Source organism: Podarcis raffonei, chromosome 7 (assembly GCF_027172205.1).
Source record: "Podarcis raffonei isolate rPodRaf1 chromosome 7, rPodRaf1.pri, whole genome shotgun sequence".
Taxonomy (NCBI): domain Eukaryota; kingdom Metazoa; phylum Chordata; class Lepidosauria; order Squamata; family Lacertidae; genus Podarcis; species Podarcis raffonei.
Window position 1 is genome coordinate 89403799 of NC_070608.1, and position 18801 is coordinate 89422599.

Consider the following 18801-nt stretch of genomic DNA (forward strand, 5'->3'; position numbering starts at 1 on the left):
TCACAGAAGACTTTATAGGTCAAAACCTGCACTTTTAATGAGCCCAGAAACTACCTGGCAGCCAATGCAGTTGGGCCAGGATCAAACCTCCTACTTCCCATTAACAGCCTGGCCACTGAAATGGCAGGCCACTGTTTCCTGAGTGTAGGTGCAACTCATATCACGGGTCTTTTTCTCTTCTGTTCATGAGGAGCAGCTTCCTTTCTGTAACCAGCCAGCTCCTTGAGAGTAGAGCTGCATATCTTCAGACCAGGCAAGCAAAGCCCCCAAATAATCAGCCAAATAATTTACATAGACGTGGCTGCCAGTGCCTAAGATGTTATACACAACTTCTAAAACTTATGTTGTTACAGAAAATAATTATCATACCAATAAGCAACACAACTCTGACCATGTGGATGTACGCTTCAGTTGCCATACGTCTTTTCCTTTAAAGAGACATCTCAGATAACACTATAAACTGATAACACTATTAATTCATTTATGTTCTCGTTGTCAGAAACAGGACATACATTATTTAAATTGAATAACTCTCTTTAATTAAATTAATCATTTTTGAGTTTATATAATTGGGTACAAAACATGTTGTCTGCAACTAAATAAACTGTGATCCCTTCCCTTTAACATAACTGATGTGGTCACAATGTATGAAGAACCATATGAATGCCTCAATTCACCTTGGGTGAAACATTGGGGAAATTATACATGTGGCAGAGAGCTTAATAGACTTGTGTGCAAGATGTGCTCTGACCTTCCATCTAAATTAAAATCAGTTTTAAAATGCTGAAAGAAGTAATGAGCTTTCTTGCCATTAGTCTTTCTTTTGTGTCACTGAGAGAAACTGATATGAGTTTTTATGGGATGAGTTATTCAGCTAATTTGAATGTTTTCTCTACTGTTAGGCTGTTGAAATTCTGAGAATTCAGTTCTAACCAATAGACCATTAATTAATTCCTTGCTTATCTCTAGTGTCTTTATAGGGTTGTGTTGTGTTGAGATGTTTTATTTTCTGGAATAAAAGGTTGTGTTTGCAGAGTATCCTTGCTTGCCATTTTCATGCTTGGATGCTTACATTAGTATTTCTGTGACAGTGAAGTGCTGTATTAAAACACCTACTCTTAATGTTATTTGTGTCTCCATATGAACGTGGGTGGCACTGTGGTCTAAACCACAGAGCCTAGGGCTTGCCAATCGGAAGGTCAGCGGTTCAAATCCCCGCGACGGGGTGAGCTCCCGTTGTTCAGTCCCTGCTCCTGCCAACCTAGCAGTTCGAAAGCATGTCAAACTGCAAGTAGATAAATAGGTACCGCTCTGGCGGGAAGGTAAACGGCATTTCCGTGTGCTGCTCTGGTTTGCCAGGAGCGGCTCAGTCCTGCTGGCCACATGACCCAGAAGCTGTACGCCGGCTCCCTCAGCCAGTAAAGCGAGATGAGCGCCGCAACCCCAGAGTCGTTCGCGACTGGACTTAACTGTCAGGGGTCCTTTACCTTTACCTTTTTATAAAAGCTATGTGCCGATCCCCTGTCAGGACTAGCACTGCTTCACATTGGCTTGGCCCTTTAATAGCACACTGTTTTTACCTACTTTGAGGACTTCAGATGTTGAGTGTTAAATAGTGGGTAGACATGGCAGACGACACAGCGATTTCTCCAAAGCAGCTCTTTATTTTGTAAGCTGGAATAGAAACTGAACAGCAAACAGCTCAGCCGGCCTGCTTTTATAGGCAGCCAGCTATCAACATTGTAACAACAACAACCCAGGGTTTCCCACCTAAAATAACTGACGTGGACCTGAGTGGAAACTATCTACAGTATCCCCCTGCTGGCCCAGGGTGAGAACTTCAGTACATAACATTGAGTTTGTTATCAGGCACTCCATAGCTTAAACTGGAAACTTGATGGCTTTAAGTTGGGAGAGTCTGGTGAGTTAGTATGATCTGCAAGCAGCTTAGGCTCACCTCAACACCCTTCTCAGACGCAGAGGAGGGGTGGGAACCTGTGGTTCTCTAGGTGTTGAGGACTTCAGCTCCTATCAGATCCAGGCAGCATGGCCAATGGTCAGGCATGGGGTCCAACAACATGTGGAGGACCACCAGTTTCCCACCCCTGCTCCAGACCCTGCTTTTCTTCCTTTGTTCAATCGGCAGATCAACATTTTCTCATTGCTGCATTCCAGCTTTCTGCTTCCCACTCAGATCTCCCAAGCCGAGGTTGTGATACACTTGGATTTCTAACAAGATCTTGTGTGCAGGACTTTTTTAGCTAGATATACTTGTTCAGTACTCAAAACAAGACTAGAAACCTATCATAGTACAAGATTACATAGTTTTGTCCTGTAATCCACAACTCATGTGGGTTTTTATGTGTGGGGATGTCTGCCTTGAAAAGTGAGGAGGGCCTAAGGTCCCCATCCCCGATGCCCAGCACATGATATTTCTGTCATCTGCCATCCCCTCCACACTCCCCTTTCAACCTCTGAGTTGGGAACCAGGCATGGCCTCTCAAGAGTTATTTGACTAAGAATACCTCAGCCAGTAATTCCTTGTTTAACTGGAAGTGATTAACCTTTTCGTGGGAATTTTAATCCTTGCTGCTTATTTTTAGCAGTGGCTCCCCACATGCGTTTCTGATCCAGTTGTGATATTCAGCTTGCACGAGGCAATCTACCAAATGCAGACAAAACTCTGCAATGGCACTTGATAGAACCATTTGTCACATGGAAAAGTTGCAGTTTAGCTTTCCATATGCTGGGTTTCGTTTTTGAAATATTCTCCCATTTGAAGTGTTCCAGCCCAGAAAGGACTCTACTGTATGATGTTTCTGTATATTTGATTTGGCTCTGTAATTGTATGTATTTAGTGACCAGCATCTCCTTGTAGTAACAAACCTTTTCAATGATAATAGACTAGGTAGGGACCTATGCCAATCACAGGACTTTTAGTGGTTTGAGAAAACTGGAAAGTCATCACAATGTGGCTGCGAACATGATCAAATTCACTGGTTATTAGGTGCTAGATTTTGTAATGGAACATTTTAACCTGGCACTATTATTGACTTGTAAAAAAGGAAATAACTGACTGAAAAGTTTGTTTTGTTTAGACATCACATCTTCTGGATTCTTGACTGAACATAACAAAAAATGGGGAGGGGTTGCCAGGTCTCCTATGTTTAACCTGGAGCCTCAGGTTTCTAGGACAAATAAGTGAAATCCCAGGGTGAGGGCAGTATCAAGATGGTGCACTTATTTTCTGCCTGACCTGATGAAAGCTTTTTCTATTCCATCCTGCAGACGCACTCAGGCTCTTCCCCTAACTGGCAGGTGATATCATAAAACACATCTCTATCCCACCAGGCCACCTTCCGATCTGCCTGGCACTACACTTAAGCTACCATGCCAGGAGACATGGAAACTCTAGATCATTCACCTTCATAGAAACCTCCCTTGGAAATCAAGCTCCAAATTTTGCAAACCTCCCACATGAAAACCACATTTGTTTAGGAATAACTGGGACATTTGACTGGCTTAAGTTTTCTAGAGCCTACACATATTCAGTGAAAAAGGGCCATGGAAATGTAGAATTTGAAGAGACCAGGAGAGCCATCTAGTCCAACATCCTGCAATGTAGGACTCTTTCGCCCAACACGGGGCTCAAACCTACAACTCTGGGATTAAGAGTCTTATGCTTCACTGACTGAGCTATCCCAGCAATCCAGAGGCAGCCCTCTCAGGAGGCAAGATGATGAGGCTCCACAGAGAGTGGATTTTAGGTGCTGATAAGGGCAGCAGGCAAAGAAACAGACTCAGAATCCACCAGGAAGTTCTGTACAAGCACCACTGAAATGAAAGGGAGTTGTGGCTTGTTTCCCATGGATTAATGCCATTTTTTCCCTTTTGTTATAAGAAAAAACTGCTCCTTTTCTCTTATGGGGTATCCAGGAGCCCATATCGAGTCCTTAAGTAGATTCCCTATCGGTAGGAGAAAATAACAGAGGCCAACCAGAGAATATTGAGAAGCAAAGCAGCTCACAAGCCTGATCTTTATTAAACTGTTGCAACAGGGTCCCCCGCTTACTCCATGCAGGGAGGGAGGAGAGGAACCCAGACACTGGTGCGCAAGCTCTTCTATAGACTTTTGAAATTGCCCACCCTATAGCTCCAGACCACCCCCAAAACACCATACATACATCACAGAAAGAAATTCTCCAGCAGAAATTCTGTTTGCCAGGATATTTGATATTGGTCACTGATTGCTTTACCTGGGCAGCCTGGCCGTTCTTTTGTGATGGTAAATACTTTAATTCCTGCCACAGGCTCACCCTATTCATACACACCTACGCCCTGAAGACAGGTAAGCAATAGACAATGGAGAGGCTTTCCCATTTCCTTCCTCCTTGCAGGATTGCTCTCCTGTACGATTTCAGACATGTGGTAATTATGTATGTGTTTGCCTTGTACATTTATGAATGCTTGTTTTATATTTGGGACCTTAGAATTCTTATAACACTTTTCTTTTTTTCATAACATGAAAGAGAAAATAAAATGCATAGTCTGCTCTCAAAGGTAGATCTTAAGCCTTGTCCCACACAGGAAGGGGTGGACCTTGCCAGGTCTTCTTACCTGGGAGCTTCCATTTCTTCTCTCTGCCTCCCACCTGGGAGATCTTCCTTTCCCTGCCTCTCGCACAGGTTCCTTCACCAACCATCCATCACCCTTGTGTATAATCCCAATATTGACTCAGAGTAGAGGACACCAAAACAAAGAAACAAACAAATGAAATAAAGGAAAAAAGAAAAAGAAGGAAGATTAAAAAAATACAAGAATGAAAGAAGAAAAGAAAAGAAAGAAAGAAAGAGAGAGAGAGAGAGAGAAAGAGTAAGAGAAATAAAAAGGACTTAGGATTCTCCATCTGTCAGTTACATATAAAAAGATTAGTATTCACTCCAGGATGACATCCAATTGCTCCTCCTTCTGCTAAGTAATATTTTCCCAATCTTCAGACTAAACACCTCAAATTCATTCATTTCCCCTTCCATACAAAAAGTCCAAAGGGGGTTCTCCAATTATTACTATTGATAAATGCCAGTTTTAACTGCCTTTGGTGCTGTACTGATGAATTTTTTGTTGTATTGAGTTGGGGTTTTGATTTCAAAATTTAGTGCATATAACTTATAAAATGGACATTATATATTCACATATTAAATATGCACTTGGATGTATATATAATCCTCTTAAAAATTCCTAGGGTGCACCTCTCCCAGAGTTAATGTGGATTGAGAGAGACTCATGCCTGCATCCATCAAACCACCTTTCATTATTATAATGATACTATATTATCTATGATTCAATCTGTTATGTTGTGTTTTATCAATCTACATGTAAATTATCCAAGATCTAACTGATCTTGTATTTATTGTAGTAGCTACTCTGATATTTTTTTGACAGAAAGCCGCCTAAAGCTAATGTAAAACAAAACAAAGGGATGCAGTGTTGCTCTCTCAGGCCCCGTCATGGCTCCCAAGGAGCCTTTTGGCTCATCCAGGCCTGGCTATCCATTCAGGATGAGCAACTGAAGGTCCCAGCCTCAGATTGAGTACTCCCTGACCCTTTCATTACCAAGCTAAAAGTAACCAAGGCATGTGGAGGAAGGGGCAGTTGTGGCACTGGGACTTTCGGACAGACTCTGGCCTTCCTTGCGAGGCTCCCACACTGCAGGTGTTCCAAGCATTCCTATATTGCTTCTTTATCTACCTGTTCCCTTCATAGCAGGTCCGTTTCCCTATAAGCTTCCCCTCCTGCCCACTCTCCTTTATGGCTGCTGCCAGCTCCCCCTGGTTCTAGCTCTGCAGTTGGGGATGCCTTCTTCAGATGGCTCTGTGGAGGGACTCACTCTTCAACTCCCATGTTCTCTTGTTGTTTATGTCTTGCTGCTGGCTCTCAGCCTCAAAGCCTTTCTCTTTAGGATTTCAAATGCAAGCGAACAAAAGGGAACTTGCAGAATGCAGGAAAGACAGGGGCACAAGGGAACACAGGTTATAATGGGTGCTATGATGCTGTAACCCAACCCTTAAGGCTAGCATGAAATGATGCCATTTCATTTTATTTGTTCATTAGTGGCATTAATTACATATTTTTAGCACCGTCAGAGCCAATCCGGTGCTCCTGCTGATTCTCCTACACATCCTTGAACTCTCCACCATCCTGTCCCTGTACCTTCCAGGTGCAAAACAAATAATGGAGCACTTTGCATACTGACAATCTGAAAAGTGTGTCACATTCAATTTGGGACATAGCTACACTACAAAAATATATTGATTTTACAGTGGCACCTCGGTTTAAGAACAGCCCTGTTTACGAACTGTTTGGTTTACGAACTCCGCAAAACTGGAAGTAGTGTTCTGGTTTGCGAACTTTACCTCAGTCTACGAACGGAAGCCAGCGGTTGAAGGGCACTGGTGGTGGGAGGTCTCATTAGGGAAAGTGCACCTCAGTTTAAGAACGGTTTCAGTTTAAGAACGGACTTCCAGAACGGATTAAGTTTGTAAGCCGAGGTACCACTGTATTACTGTTAGCTTGTTAATGTATGAATTGTTTTCAAATGAGCCTCAAAACAACTAAAACAGCTTTAAAAACAGTACAAAAACCCACAACTAAAGAGAGGTTGAAAAAGAACACAGAATAAACTTCTACAATAAAGACCTTTTGAGACAGCAGAAAAAGCTTGTTGAAAAAGAAATTTATTCAATTGTTTGCATACGTACAATCTCATCTGGGATGCTAACTCCACAGAACAGGGTCATATATCACATATTTCCACAAATAATTCTATTTTCTTTATTTGACAAGATTTATATATCTCTTAACCACCAAAAACCTCTAAGCAGTTTTTATTAAACAAGATGAAATTTTCATTTATAAATACCAATAAAAAGCAAACATTAAAAACAAATTGTTTAAAAGTGCTGGTTTTTCTGGGTAGGGATGTGTCTTAGGGATGAGTAGGGGGTAGGATGAGAACTGAGATTTATCTGCTAAAGACACCCCCCACACACACACACACTGCAGTTTCCAGGGTTCCCTAGACAGCAGGGTTGACTACTACACCAATTTAATTCTGTGGTATATCTTTGATGTCATTCCAAACCAGTATACATAATGTGTTCTTAATTCTTTTAAAATAATTAAATTATGACAGTATCCTGTTTTAACTGGTGCCTTGTAAACACAATGCTTTCTGTTCTTGCAGGCTGTCTACATGTTCTATGCTTTGGCTATCGTCTGTGATGATTTCTTTGTCCCTTCGTTGGAAAAGATTTGTGAAGTAAGTCTATGTTGATGCTACTTACGCATATTTATTAATGAAATTACCAAACCAGAATTGTAACCTTTGTTCACATCCTGTCAGTTTTACACACTTCATTTCTATGGGCATAGCCAGGTCTTTTTTCAGCTGGAATGTGCTGGAGCTCATTTACAGCACCTCTCAGGTGGGCTCCATTGCCATGCGAAGAGAACAAGGGAGATCTCTGGCACCGCTTTTTCTAGAAAAATATCGCTGTGGTTGGTATAGCTTTCATGAACAACTGTAGCAACTTGATTTAAGGCCACTGCCAACCCTGCAGCATATGAATCAAGTACTAAGTCATGTGCTTTAAAAGTGTGTTGAATGAGCTTTAAGTGTATGGTGTCGATCAGCAGGATCGACCTGTTAGAGGTAAAAATAAAAATCTACTCTTATTTGATGTTTTTATTGAGCTTGAGCTATAATAATAATAATAATAATAATAATAATAATAATAATAATAATAATAATAATTATTATTTATACCCCGCCCATCTGGCTGGGCCTCCCCAGCCACTCTGGGCGGCTTCCATAAAAACCAAAAATACAGTAAAATATCACACGTTAAAAACTTCCCTGAACAGGGCTGCCTTAAGATGTCTTCTGAATGTCAGGTAGTTGTTTATCTCTTTGACATCTGCTGGAAGGGCGTTCCACAGGGCGGGCGCCACTACCGAGAAGGCCCTCTGCCTGGTTCCCTGTAGCTTTGCTTCTCGCAATGAGGGAACCGCCAGAAGGCCCTCGGCACTGGACCTCAGTGTCCGGGCAGAATGATGGGGGTGGAGACGCTCCTTCAGGTATACTGGACCGAGGCCGTTTAGGGCTTTAAAGGTCAGCACCAACACTTTGAATTGTGCTCGGAAACGTACTGGGAGCCAATGTAGGTCTTTCAAGACCGGTGTTATATGGTCTCAGCGGCCGCCCCCAGTCACCAGTCTAGCTGCTGCATTCTGGATTAGTTGTAGTTTCCGAGTCACCTTCAAAGGTAGCCCCACGTAGAGCGCATTGCAGTAGTCCAAGTGGGAGATAACCAGAGCATGCACCACTCTGGCGAGACAGTCCGCAGGCAGATAGGGTCTCAGCCTACGTACCAGATGGAGCTGGTAAACAGCTGCCCTGGACACAGATTTGACCTGTGCCTCCATGGACAGCTGTGAGTCCAAAATGACTCCCAGGCTGCGCACCTGGTCCTTCAGGGGCACAGTTACCCCATTCAGGACCAGGGAATCCTCCACACCTGCCCGCCTCCTGTCCCCCAAAAACAGTACTTCTGTCTTGTCAGGATTCAACCTCAATCTGTTAGCCGCCATCCATCCTCCAACCGCCTCCAGACACTCACACAGGACCTTCACCGCCCTCACTGGTTCTGATTTAAAAGAGAGGTAGAGCTGGGTATCATCCGCATACTGATGAACACCCAGCCCAAACCTCCTGATGATCTCTCCCAGCGGCTGCATGTAAATATTGAAAAGCATGGGGGAGAGGACAGAACCCTGAGGCACCCCACAAGTGAGAGCCCAGGGGTCTGAACACTCATCCCCCACCACCACTTTCTGAACACGGCCCAGGAGGAAGGAGCGGAACCACTGTATGACAGTGCCCCCAGCTCCCAGCCCCTCAAGACGGTCCAGAAGGATGTTATGGTCGATGGTATCAAACGCCGCTGAGAGATCCAGCAGAACTAGGAAACAGCTCTCACCTTTGTCCCTAGCCCGCCGGAGATCATCAACCAGTGCGACCAAGGCAGTTTCAGTCCCATGATGAGGCCTGAATCCCGACTGGAAGGGATCCAAATGGTCCGCTTCTTCCAGGCGTGCCTGGAGTTGTTCGGCAACCGCTCGCTCAATCACCTTGCCCAAGAATGGAAGATTTGAGACTGGGCGATAGTTGGCCATCGTGGCCGCATCTAAAGATGGTTTTTTAAGAAGCGGTTTAATAACCGCCTCTTTCAGCGGGTCTGGGAAGGCTCCCTCACGGAGGGAAGCATTCACCACCCCACGAAGCCCATCGCCCAGTCCTTCCCGGCTAGCTTTTATAAGCCAGGATGGGCAAGGATCCAGGAGACAGGTGGTTGGTTTCACTCGTCCAAGCAGCCTGTCCACATCCTCGGAGGTAACAGATTGGAATTGATCCCACTCAACTTGACTAGACAGAACTCTAGCACTCTCCCGCCCCGGCCCTGCTCCCACGGTGGAGTCTACTTCTTCCCGAATCTGAGCGATTTTATCTGCAAAAAACTTTGCAAAATCATTGCAGGAGAACATGTGGCCCGTACTGGGCCCCGATGTTGCAGGTGGTTCCGCTAAATTGTGAACCACCTGAAAAAGTCTCCTGCTGCTGTTTTCTGCAGATGCAATAGAGGCGGCGAAGAAATTCTTCTTCGCCGTCGCTATTGCCACTTGGTAGGCTCGACGTTGAGCTCTAACCTGTGTCCGGTCAGATTCGGAATGAGTTATCCGCCACCGGCGCTCTAGCCGTCTCAACGATTGTTTCATTGCCCTCAGATCCGTGGAAAACCACGGGGCTGTCCGGGCTCCATGCAATCGGAGAGGGCGCTTCGGAGCCAAACAGTCAATAGCCCTGGTTAACTCCACATTCCAGCGGGCCACCAGGGAATCAGCTGAAAGGCCATCAACATGGGATAAAGCATCCCCTACCACTCTCTGGAAACCATTTGGATCCATTAAGTGGCGGGGGCGGACCATCCGAATTGGTCCCACCTCCCTGCAGAGGGGATGGGTCGCAGAGAAGTCCAGTTGCACCAGGAAGTGATCTGACCATGGCACTTCTTTCGTTTCGCTTTTACTTAGTGTCAGATCACCAACATCCATAGAGGTAAACACCAGGTCCAAGGCATGTCCGCAGCTATGGGTTGGGCCAGACTTATTCAGGGACAGCCCCATGGAGGCCATGCTTTCCACGAAGTCCCGAGCGGCCCCTTGTAAGGTCGTGTCGGCATGGATGTTAAAATCCCCTAGGACGACCAAGCTAGGTGTCTCCAGGAGAACATCCGCCACGACCTGAAGCAGCTCGGGCAGGGAATCCTTGGTGCAGCGGGGAGGTCGGTACACCAAAAGGAATCCTGTACTGCCCCTATTGCCCAACTTCCAGAACATGCACTCGGAAAACTGGGTCTTCCCAATAGGACGCCTGGTGCAAACTAATGACTTCCTAAAAATCACTGCAACCCCCCCTCCCCGCCCACATGACCTGGGTTGCTGTGTGTAAGAGAAACCTGGTGGACAAGCAGCGGCAAGGACAGGCCCATCTGCTTCATCCAACCAAGTCTCTGTTACACATGCCAGGTCAAGTCCTCCATCCATGATCAAGTCATGGATGGCAGTGGTCTTATGAATCATTGACCTGGCATTGCACAGCAGCACCTTCAGGTCATGTGGGTATCCCTTGCTGATTCTAGTATCCATCCGGTCAGGACCAGACCCGGAGGCAGGAATAGTCCTCAGACAACGACTAAACCTGCCCCCTCTGTAATGACATGGTCTAGTCTTAGCGTAACTCCTCCTCCTACCCGTGATCACCGAGATCGGTTGTCCCAGTGCATCCCCCCCTGTGGAACATGCCCCAGCCATTTTGTGGGCTGGGGCCCACTCCCCGGCAGCCCTGACCCCTCCCCCTTTAAGGTAAAAATCATACAAAATAAAACTGAAACATGAAAAGCTTGTTATTAAAATTCCAAGCCTGAGAAACATTAACTTAAGTGTGTAAAGTTTTGATACCTGAAATCATTTATAACATTGTAAGTATAAAATAATGTGACATTTATACATGGAAATCAAATGGGACAGGCTGATAACTCCTCTTACCAGCAGTTAAGTAATTGATAATGATAATTTAACAATAATATAAATAATTTCTCAGGTTCAGGCAGCAGATGACAGCTAATTATTCTGAACATCAGTGGAAAGCTGCTAGAGAAACAGTGTGCTAATGTCCCATTTAAAAGACACAGACAAGAGTAAAGTTGTAAAAAAACTATGTGTCCCTGGAGGAGCATAGGATGAAACCATGCAGAGTAGCCGTGACAGTGCTCCCAAACTATCAGAAAGATAAATGGCATCCCTAAAGAGTTCTGCTGCATGCCCCTTGCACACCTCCAACATCCTCCTGTGTTAGAGTGACATTGGAGGTAATACTTTGGGGAAAGGATTCTGCTGCAGCTACTACTGCATTGCATATCCTTTGATACTATTCTGCCTGGGGAGGATGTTGGAGACGACCATGAATCCTGAGTCCTGAAACACTAATAGCCCGGGGACGTGTTATATTTTGCTTCTGATAAGAGACTTTTCTCTTCTTCCACAGCGCCTGCATCTCAGTGAAGATGTGGCAGGGGCAACATTCATGGCAGCCGGCAGCTCGGCTCCAGAACTGTTTACATCTGTCATAGGTAACTAAGTCATCCGCTTCTTTCTTGCTGTAACTGCGAAAGTAAATGCAGCTTTTTAATAGTTTTGTGCCTTATCTTTCCCACAAAGATGATGGGGGATAGATATGCACACCCAGGTTTTGGGTAGAAGACCAAATCCATAAGGTTAACCTTAGTCCAATAAACACTGGCAGAAGGATGGAATGGATGTTGTTGGAAGATTGCCCCAGTGCCAACAACAACACCCCAGGATGATCTTCCTGGGATGACTACCCAGGAAAATATTATGTTTGTTGGGAATTTTCCCACCTGTGTGTTCTTAGTAAGTACAAAACAATATGCTTTTGGATGGCAGCCCTGTTGTCATGTGCCATGCAGAAAGAGATGTGAAGAATGGCTCAGTCTACAACTAGATGTGACTATGATACATTTAATGTGAAGCTGCACAGATAATGAAAATGGATTCGACCATAACTCAGTGAGGTGCACGTGCCTTGTACGCATAAAGATCCTAGCACTTCCATAAAGGATCTCAGGTAGCAAAGTAGGAAGGACCCCAGCCTGAGATGGTGGAGAACCACTACCAGTTTAAGTACTTAATATTGGGGTGCATGGAAGCTGATTTGGTGTAAGGCAGTCTCAAACGTTCGTGTTTTCTTTTGTTGCATCTGAGGTACTAAAGGATAGGTGGAGAGAGTGGGGAGCAGCACAGTCATTTTCAGTATTTCTCCTCAGAGTATATAACATACTGCAAGGTCAGGCTGGTTGATTGCTAGTGAGTCAAAATTCCTTGGAGGAAGTGGAAAGCTACTTTTAAAAAATGCCCTTGTGTTAAGAAAAAACATGTTCACTAGCATAGGGCTGCCATCCATCTGGATTTTCCTGGATTTTCAAAGGCAGAAATGATGTCGGGGGGGCGGGAGCTCAACAACTTTCAGGGTGTCCTAGTTTTTACTTTTTGAAATATGGCAACCTTGCACTAGCAGCCATGGTCAGACAAGGAGGCAGCTCAGGCCCCTGCAGGACAGAGAGATTCTGGAAAGAAAGGGTCAGAGCCACAGGATGTGGCAAGCTCAGCTGTTTCATCTCTCTAAGTTTAGGTTGATCAATGTGCTTATGTGTGGTCTTTAGAGGGAAGGATTCATCACATTCACACCAGGTAATTTGGCCTCCAAACACTGTTATTCATTCTTAGATCAAGGCCAAATTTGAATATTCAATCATGAAAAAATGACTGGGGAGAATCCTAATGTTGTTCAAATTATCTAAATTCCTGCCCAACATGTGTAGACTGGCTCTGTGAGCTGGGATCTTGATCAAGCAGGGCTCCAGCTAGTGATGGAGGAGAAATTCCATTCAGCTCATATTTAAATCTAAATCTATATCTATCAAATGTTCACTTTCCAAAACCTTTATGAGAACTGAAACACAGGAATTTAGATAATAGCTATCCTTTGAAAGCCACACATCCAAATTTTGCAAGGCAGTTTCTCAAACTAAATAATGTTTTAGAGAATGCATATATTAGGTAAAGGTGTGCATAAACATGACTAACATACAAAAATGCATTACATTAGCAGAAATAGCTTTTGGAAATGTGTACATTTGTCAAAGCTGCATGCAAAAATGTGTTTCTTAAGAGACGTGCTGAAGAATTTTAATGATCACAAACTGCTGCAGAAATGTAGAAAATGTAGAGAACTTAATTTAAGATTAGGGAAATGGGAAACAGGGAGAACCAAAATTAACAGGTCTGTTTACCCCTATTTCCAGTTCACAGAGGCAGCCCATGCAGGCCCTACAGCCTTGCCCTCTACCAACTTCCCCCCAATGTGTGGGCAACAGCAGAGGCTCTTCATGCAGTGCTAACCATGCAGAAAGAACTCCTGAGCACGGGCCATTTGACTTTAAACAAGTATTTTCCCACCCCAAATTTCTACCCCAATGTGTATTGGAATCCTATGCACATTGCCCCCCAAATACCAGACAGCAGCAAAATCTGAGAAAGCTTTTTCTAACAGCTCAGGGCATTCAAGTAAGACTTGGTCTTCACATGAAGTAGAATGGGTCTTGTATGAGGTGCTACATGGTGATGCAAGTCCTAAAGTGGTAGAGTGCCTGTGCCATTTAAGACTGCCGTGGTGGAGAGAGAGAGAGATCCCTGCAAGTAGAAAACCGGCACAGCTGCAAACAGGCAGTATTTCTTTCCCTCTCTCTCTCTCTCTCTCTCTCTCTCTCTCTCTCTCTTGCTTGCTTAGTGAAGCATTCAAAAATAGTGTCTCCTCCACCTGAAGTGGAACAGCTCATTCTACCATCTCATTCTAACATGCATTGATCAAACCTGCATGTACTGCTAACCAGATGATGAGAAACCTTTCCACTTGTTTCCTTTTCCATACTATAATGAACTTTACTGTTCAGCTGGTTGATCGTGCTGAAAACACCTTTAAGCAATCTTTTTATTACACACATTTTCTCTGCTTCTCTCAGTTTTAGAAAATATGCTCTGGTGTTTTCTCCTTAATCCCAGCAGTCTTCTTGAATAGTGCCACTTGTTCTGGTTTGCGGTGGGAAATCCTGCCTGTTCATTCTGAGCGACACAGGAATTATTTTCTTCCTTCAGGTGTGTTTATCACGAAAGGAGACGTGGGTGTTGGGACCATCGTTGGCTCTGCTGTATTCAACATACTCTGTATAATTGGGGTTTGTGGCCTCTTTGCAGGGCAGGTAAGAGAATATGACCAAATCTCCTCCTCCCCCTTGAGTAGTAGCCACCATTTTACAAACTGGTGCACAATCAGTATGGTAATCTCCTGCTTGCCTCTATTTATATAACATTTCCCAAGAGTTCAATGCAGTTCTTATACCGTTGATGTAACACACATGTAAGATAGCTCAGTTTTATTTATCTCTGTAGCACAATGAACTCATTAATGTTGCTTCCACCCTAGAGGCCTTAAACACTGCTTGTGGCATTTTCATAATCAGTTCGAAGTAGGATTGAACCGTGGGTCCCACAAAGTAGTTAATATACCTTTATGTTTATCTCGGGATCCTTTCTGTGTTTCCTTAGAAGTCAGTCCCTTCCCCAGTATTAATAAAAGCTTCCTGCTTAAAAATTCATTTTTATGCATTTCAACAAATACTTTTCATTCAATCATTCATTCAGCCTTTATTTGCATAATTTAGACCATTAAAAATAGTCCAATAAAAAATTAATAGTCCAGACATATAAAGCACACAAAACATATAAAAGACTCAGTAGCCATCATTAGGTAAGATTAAGAAGTTTCAAATTTGACTTTTAAGAATCTCAATTTTGTATCCTGAAACAACCTCAGTAGTTTCGGGAATATCATTCTTCATCAGATATTGGATTACAGATTCTTTGCAAGTAGATATTTGGCGCTTCAAAGGAATCACCATTTAAGTCTCTCTGAAGAGTTTTCAATGAAGAGAGAGCAGTCCAAAATTATATGATATATTTTATCTGGTGTGTTCATACCACAGGGGCAAAGTCTATTCTGGAAGGGTATTTTTTTGAACCTTCTAGAAAGTACATTTAAACCAGCTAACATAAAAGCTCTAAGATGCAAAGGGGTGTCTAAATTATAAAAATAGTTGGGCATCATTCCATGACAAGGCTGCAAACCCAGGTAAGCAGATAGGCATACAGAGGGCTGAGTGGGGTAATTTTTTTGAATTTACCGTATTTTTCGCCCTATAGGGCGCACTGGCCCATAGGACACTCCTCATTTTTGGGGGGGGGGAATGAATAAAAAAAAAATTCCCCCCCCAGCCGCGGGGCTGGGGTGGGGGAAGCCCGAGCTTCCCCCGACCCCAGCCCCCAGAACAGGCTGCTATCCGCAAGCCTTGCGAGCCCGGGGGGAGTTCCCCCGGACGCGCAAGGCTTGCTACACCTGCACGAAGCACAGGGCGTCCTCTGGAGGGCGCCCCGTGCTCCGTGCTGCAGGCTGCCACCCGCAAGCCTTGCGCGCCCGCGGGAACTCCCCCAGGCGTGCAAGGCTTGCTACACCTGCGCGAAGCACGGGGCGTCCTCTGGAGGGCGCCCCGTGCTCCGGGCTGCAGCCCGCAAGCCTTGCGCGCCCGTGGGAACTCCCACCGGGCGCGCAAGGCTTGTGGATAGCTTCCTGAAGCCTGGAGAGCGAGAGGGGTCGGTGCGCACCAACGCCTCTCGCTCTCCAGGCTTCAGCGAAAGCCTGTATTCGCCCCATATGACGCACACACATTTCCCCTTCATTTTTCCTATAGGGCGAAAAATACGGTACATACTGGATTTTGTTGCTGTTTTTGTTTAGTCGTTTAGTCGTGTCTGACTCTTCGTGACCCCATGGACCAGAGCACACCGGGCACTCCTGTCTTCCACTGCCTCCCGCAGTTTGGTCAGACTCATGCTGGTAGCTTCGAGAACACTGTCCAACCATCTCGTCCTCTGTCGTCCCCTTCTCCTTGTGCCCTCCATCTTTCCCAACATCAGGGTCTTTTCCAGGGAGTCCTCTCTTCTCATGAGGTGGCCAAAGTATTGGAGCCTCAGCTTCATGATCTGTCCTTCCAGTGACCACTCAGGGCTGATTTCCTTAAGAATGGATGCGTTTGATCTTCTTGCAGTCCATGGGACTCTCAAGAGTCTCCTCCAGCACCATAATTCAAAAGCATCAATTCTTCGGCGATCAGCCTTCCTTGTGGTCCAGCTCTCACTTCCATACATCACTACTGGGAAAACCATGGCTTTAACTATACGGACCTTTGGATTTTACATACTGAATTTACATACATACTGGATGAGTATATGACTCATCCAGTAAGAGGAAAGAGTCTATTGCAATCCCTGTTTGTTTGAGTTTAAAAGTAATTGCAGAAAACCATGAAAAATATGTGAATCTCTCAATAAATAAGTTAATATGCTTTCTGAGTATGTACTAAAATGAATTTTTAACCTTTTGGCTTTAGATACCTCCAATGAACTCCAATAAGGCTACAAACCAGTATTTAAAGTCATGATCCAACCCCTAGATTCTAAGAGATGTTGATCTAGCTCAGCACATACACTTTGGAACTCCTACGATCTGTCGAAAAAAGGATGCCTGAACTTTCCTGTTAAAATCTGTTTTCTGTAGAGGGGTCCCATAAAGGAAGTGTGAAACTGTTTTCTTCCTATAGGCCCTAACCACTACATGTACATTCTGATTACCATTAAGAAAACAGAATCGTTTAATTTTACAAGTTCACAAATAAGCAGATCAGAGGCAGGTGGAAATCTCACTTGGGTCTGGCATGAGTTAGGAGCCTGGGATCTCACCTAATGTCTTACGGAACTGTGCCAAATGTTTTTGGTTTTTTTGCAAAAGGGGTCTATCTGCTTCTGAGATCAACTTGGACTGCTTAGACATTTCATTTCATTTGATGTGTGCTTGGAATTTACTAGCATTTGAACATTGTTGTGTGCTCTCCCACTCACCATAGCAGCGAGAGGTTCCAGAGGCAGTGCTACAGGATTTAGGCTATAATCCTAAACCCACTTACCTGGGAGTAAGCCTCATTGATCTTAAAGAGTTTTACTTTTGGGTAGACAGGTATACAATAGCACTTTCCTCTTGGCTGGGAGATCACTGGCAGGAAAGGGGCAATACTTAATAGAACAAACATCTGTGAGGCAAAGGGCAAAGTTAGGAGAAAGCTCAGATCACACTGTAGGTGATGTACCATTGCAACTTCTCTGCAAATATTATGTTTCTCTCCACCCTTATTTACTGTTTTTCCTTCCAGTAAAGTTCTCTCTGGTTAGAGCTCTATCTGAATGATGTTTTGGTTTTGATGTGGGGGGCGGGGTGGTAAAAAAATCAGAGCAGTTTTAACTAGCAGTGGAATCCTTACAATGTAAGGCTTACATAAAACTCATAGCAATGTTAATCAGGACAAAGGGTAAGGAAAGCTCAAGGAAGGTGGCTTTTGATCTAATATGTCTTCTGGGCTGCTACGGCCAAACAGGCAATTGTGGTGGTGTAATCTCATGGAGGAGTAATCTACAATAGGCACAGAAATAGGATGTTAATTACATTACCTTAACTTTCTTTATCAGAAAGAGCTATGAGGTTTAAGAGAGAGAAACACTCCCACTCTTAAAATAAATATTAATAGACAAAAAATGATGTAAAAGTATCTGTGGTGGTGCCTGTTATAAGAAGGCACCCTCCAGTCTTGTTGCAAAAGTACCAATTGGTAAGTGTATTGTGTTAATTACACCCAAGTAACCACCAATTGTTCATAATTACTCCTAAAGTTGGCAGTGGACAAAGTCAATAAGAAGTGAAGCCTTAGACTGTCATTTTTCTTCTTCTGTGTGTAGGAAGGAAATTTCCCTTGCAGATTCTCACTTGTTTGACAAATAAGTGCTCTGTTCTAAGGTTATTCTCAATATCTGAATTCATTCATATCTCTCGTGCTATGTTTCCTTGTGAAGCAAACATATCATCCACACAGAAGTAGGTAGTGAAAGGTCCACAATTGGTATCTACTAGGTTGCAAAAGGTTTTCCCCAAGAAAATCTCAGTTGTGTCTTTCTCTAGAATAGCTGGCTAGCAGTTGGAGACAAGCTTTGGTGAGTGTGCCAGTTCTGTGCAGGTTTTAGATTGCCTGTTCCTAATCTAGCAGAACCAGTCCCTTTTTTCTAGAAAAAAGTTGCCGGTACTCACCATGAAGTTGTTAAAGTAAATACTGCCAGGGGAAAAAGGCATTGGGTAGAAGTAATAAATTATAATTCTTCTTGTATACTAGGGTTGCCATATTTTGTAGAGCAAAAAAGAGGACACTATGATGGCCATTCAAAGCAAATAAATGCAATTTGTCTCAGATTTTACCCCTGAAAAAGAGGATGTGTCCTGGAAAAAGAGGACACATGGCAACCCTATTATGCAGCCCGTAATAATAAAACAATGCATCATCATCGTAAAACAATGCCTACTGGGCAAGACGGAGAAAAACAAGCTTTTGCGGTGGGAGACAGCCAAGCAGAGGCGCTTTCCCCCTCGCCTCCTGCACCCGACTCTGTCTCCTC

General features: G+C 44.1%; 1 protein-coding gene across 2 annotated transcripts in view; it reads left to right on the top strand.

Annotated features, from left to right (window-relative positions):
- The window catches only part of SLC24A3 (solute carrier family 24 member 3), a 169307-nt gene that overhangs the window by 114117 nt on the left and 36389 nt on the right, over positions 1-18801 (top strand). For both annotated transcript variants that reach the window (XM_053394910.1, XM_053394911.1), the window contains exons 4-6: positions 7244-7318; positions 11663-11747; positions 14350-14453. In XM_053394910.1, coding sequence (XP_053250885.1) covers positions 7244-7318; positions 11663-11747; positions 14350-14453 — 264 coding nt within the window. The remainder of the gene's footprint in view (positions 1-7243; positions 7319-11662; positions 11748-14349; positions 14454-18801) is intronic.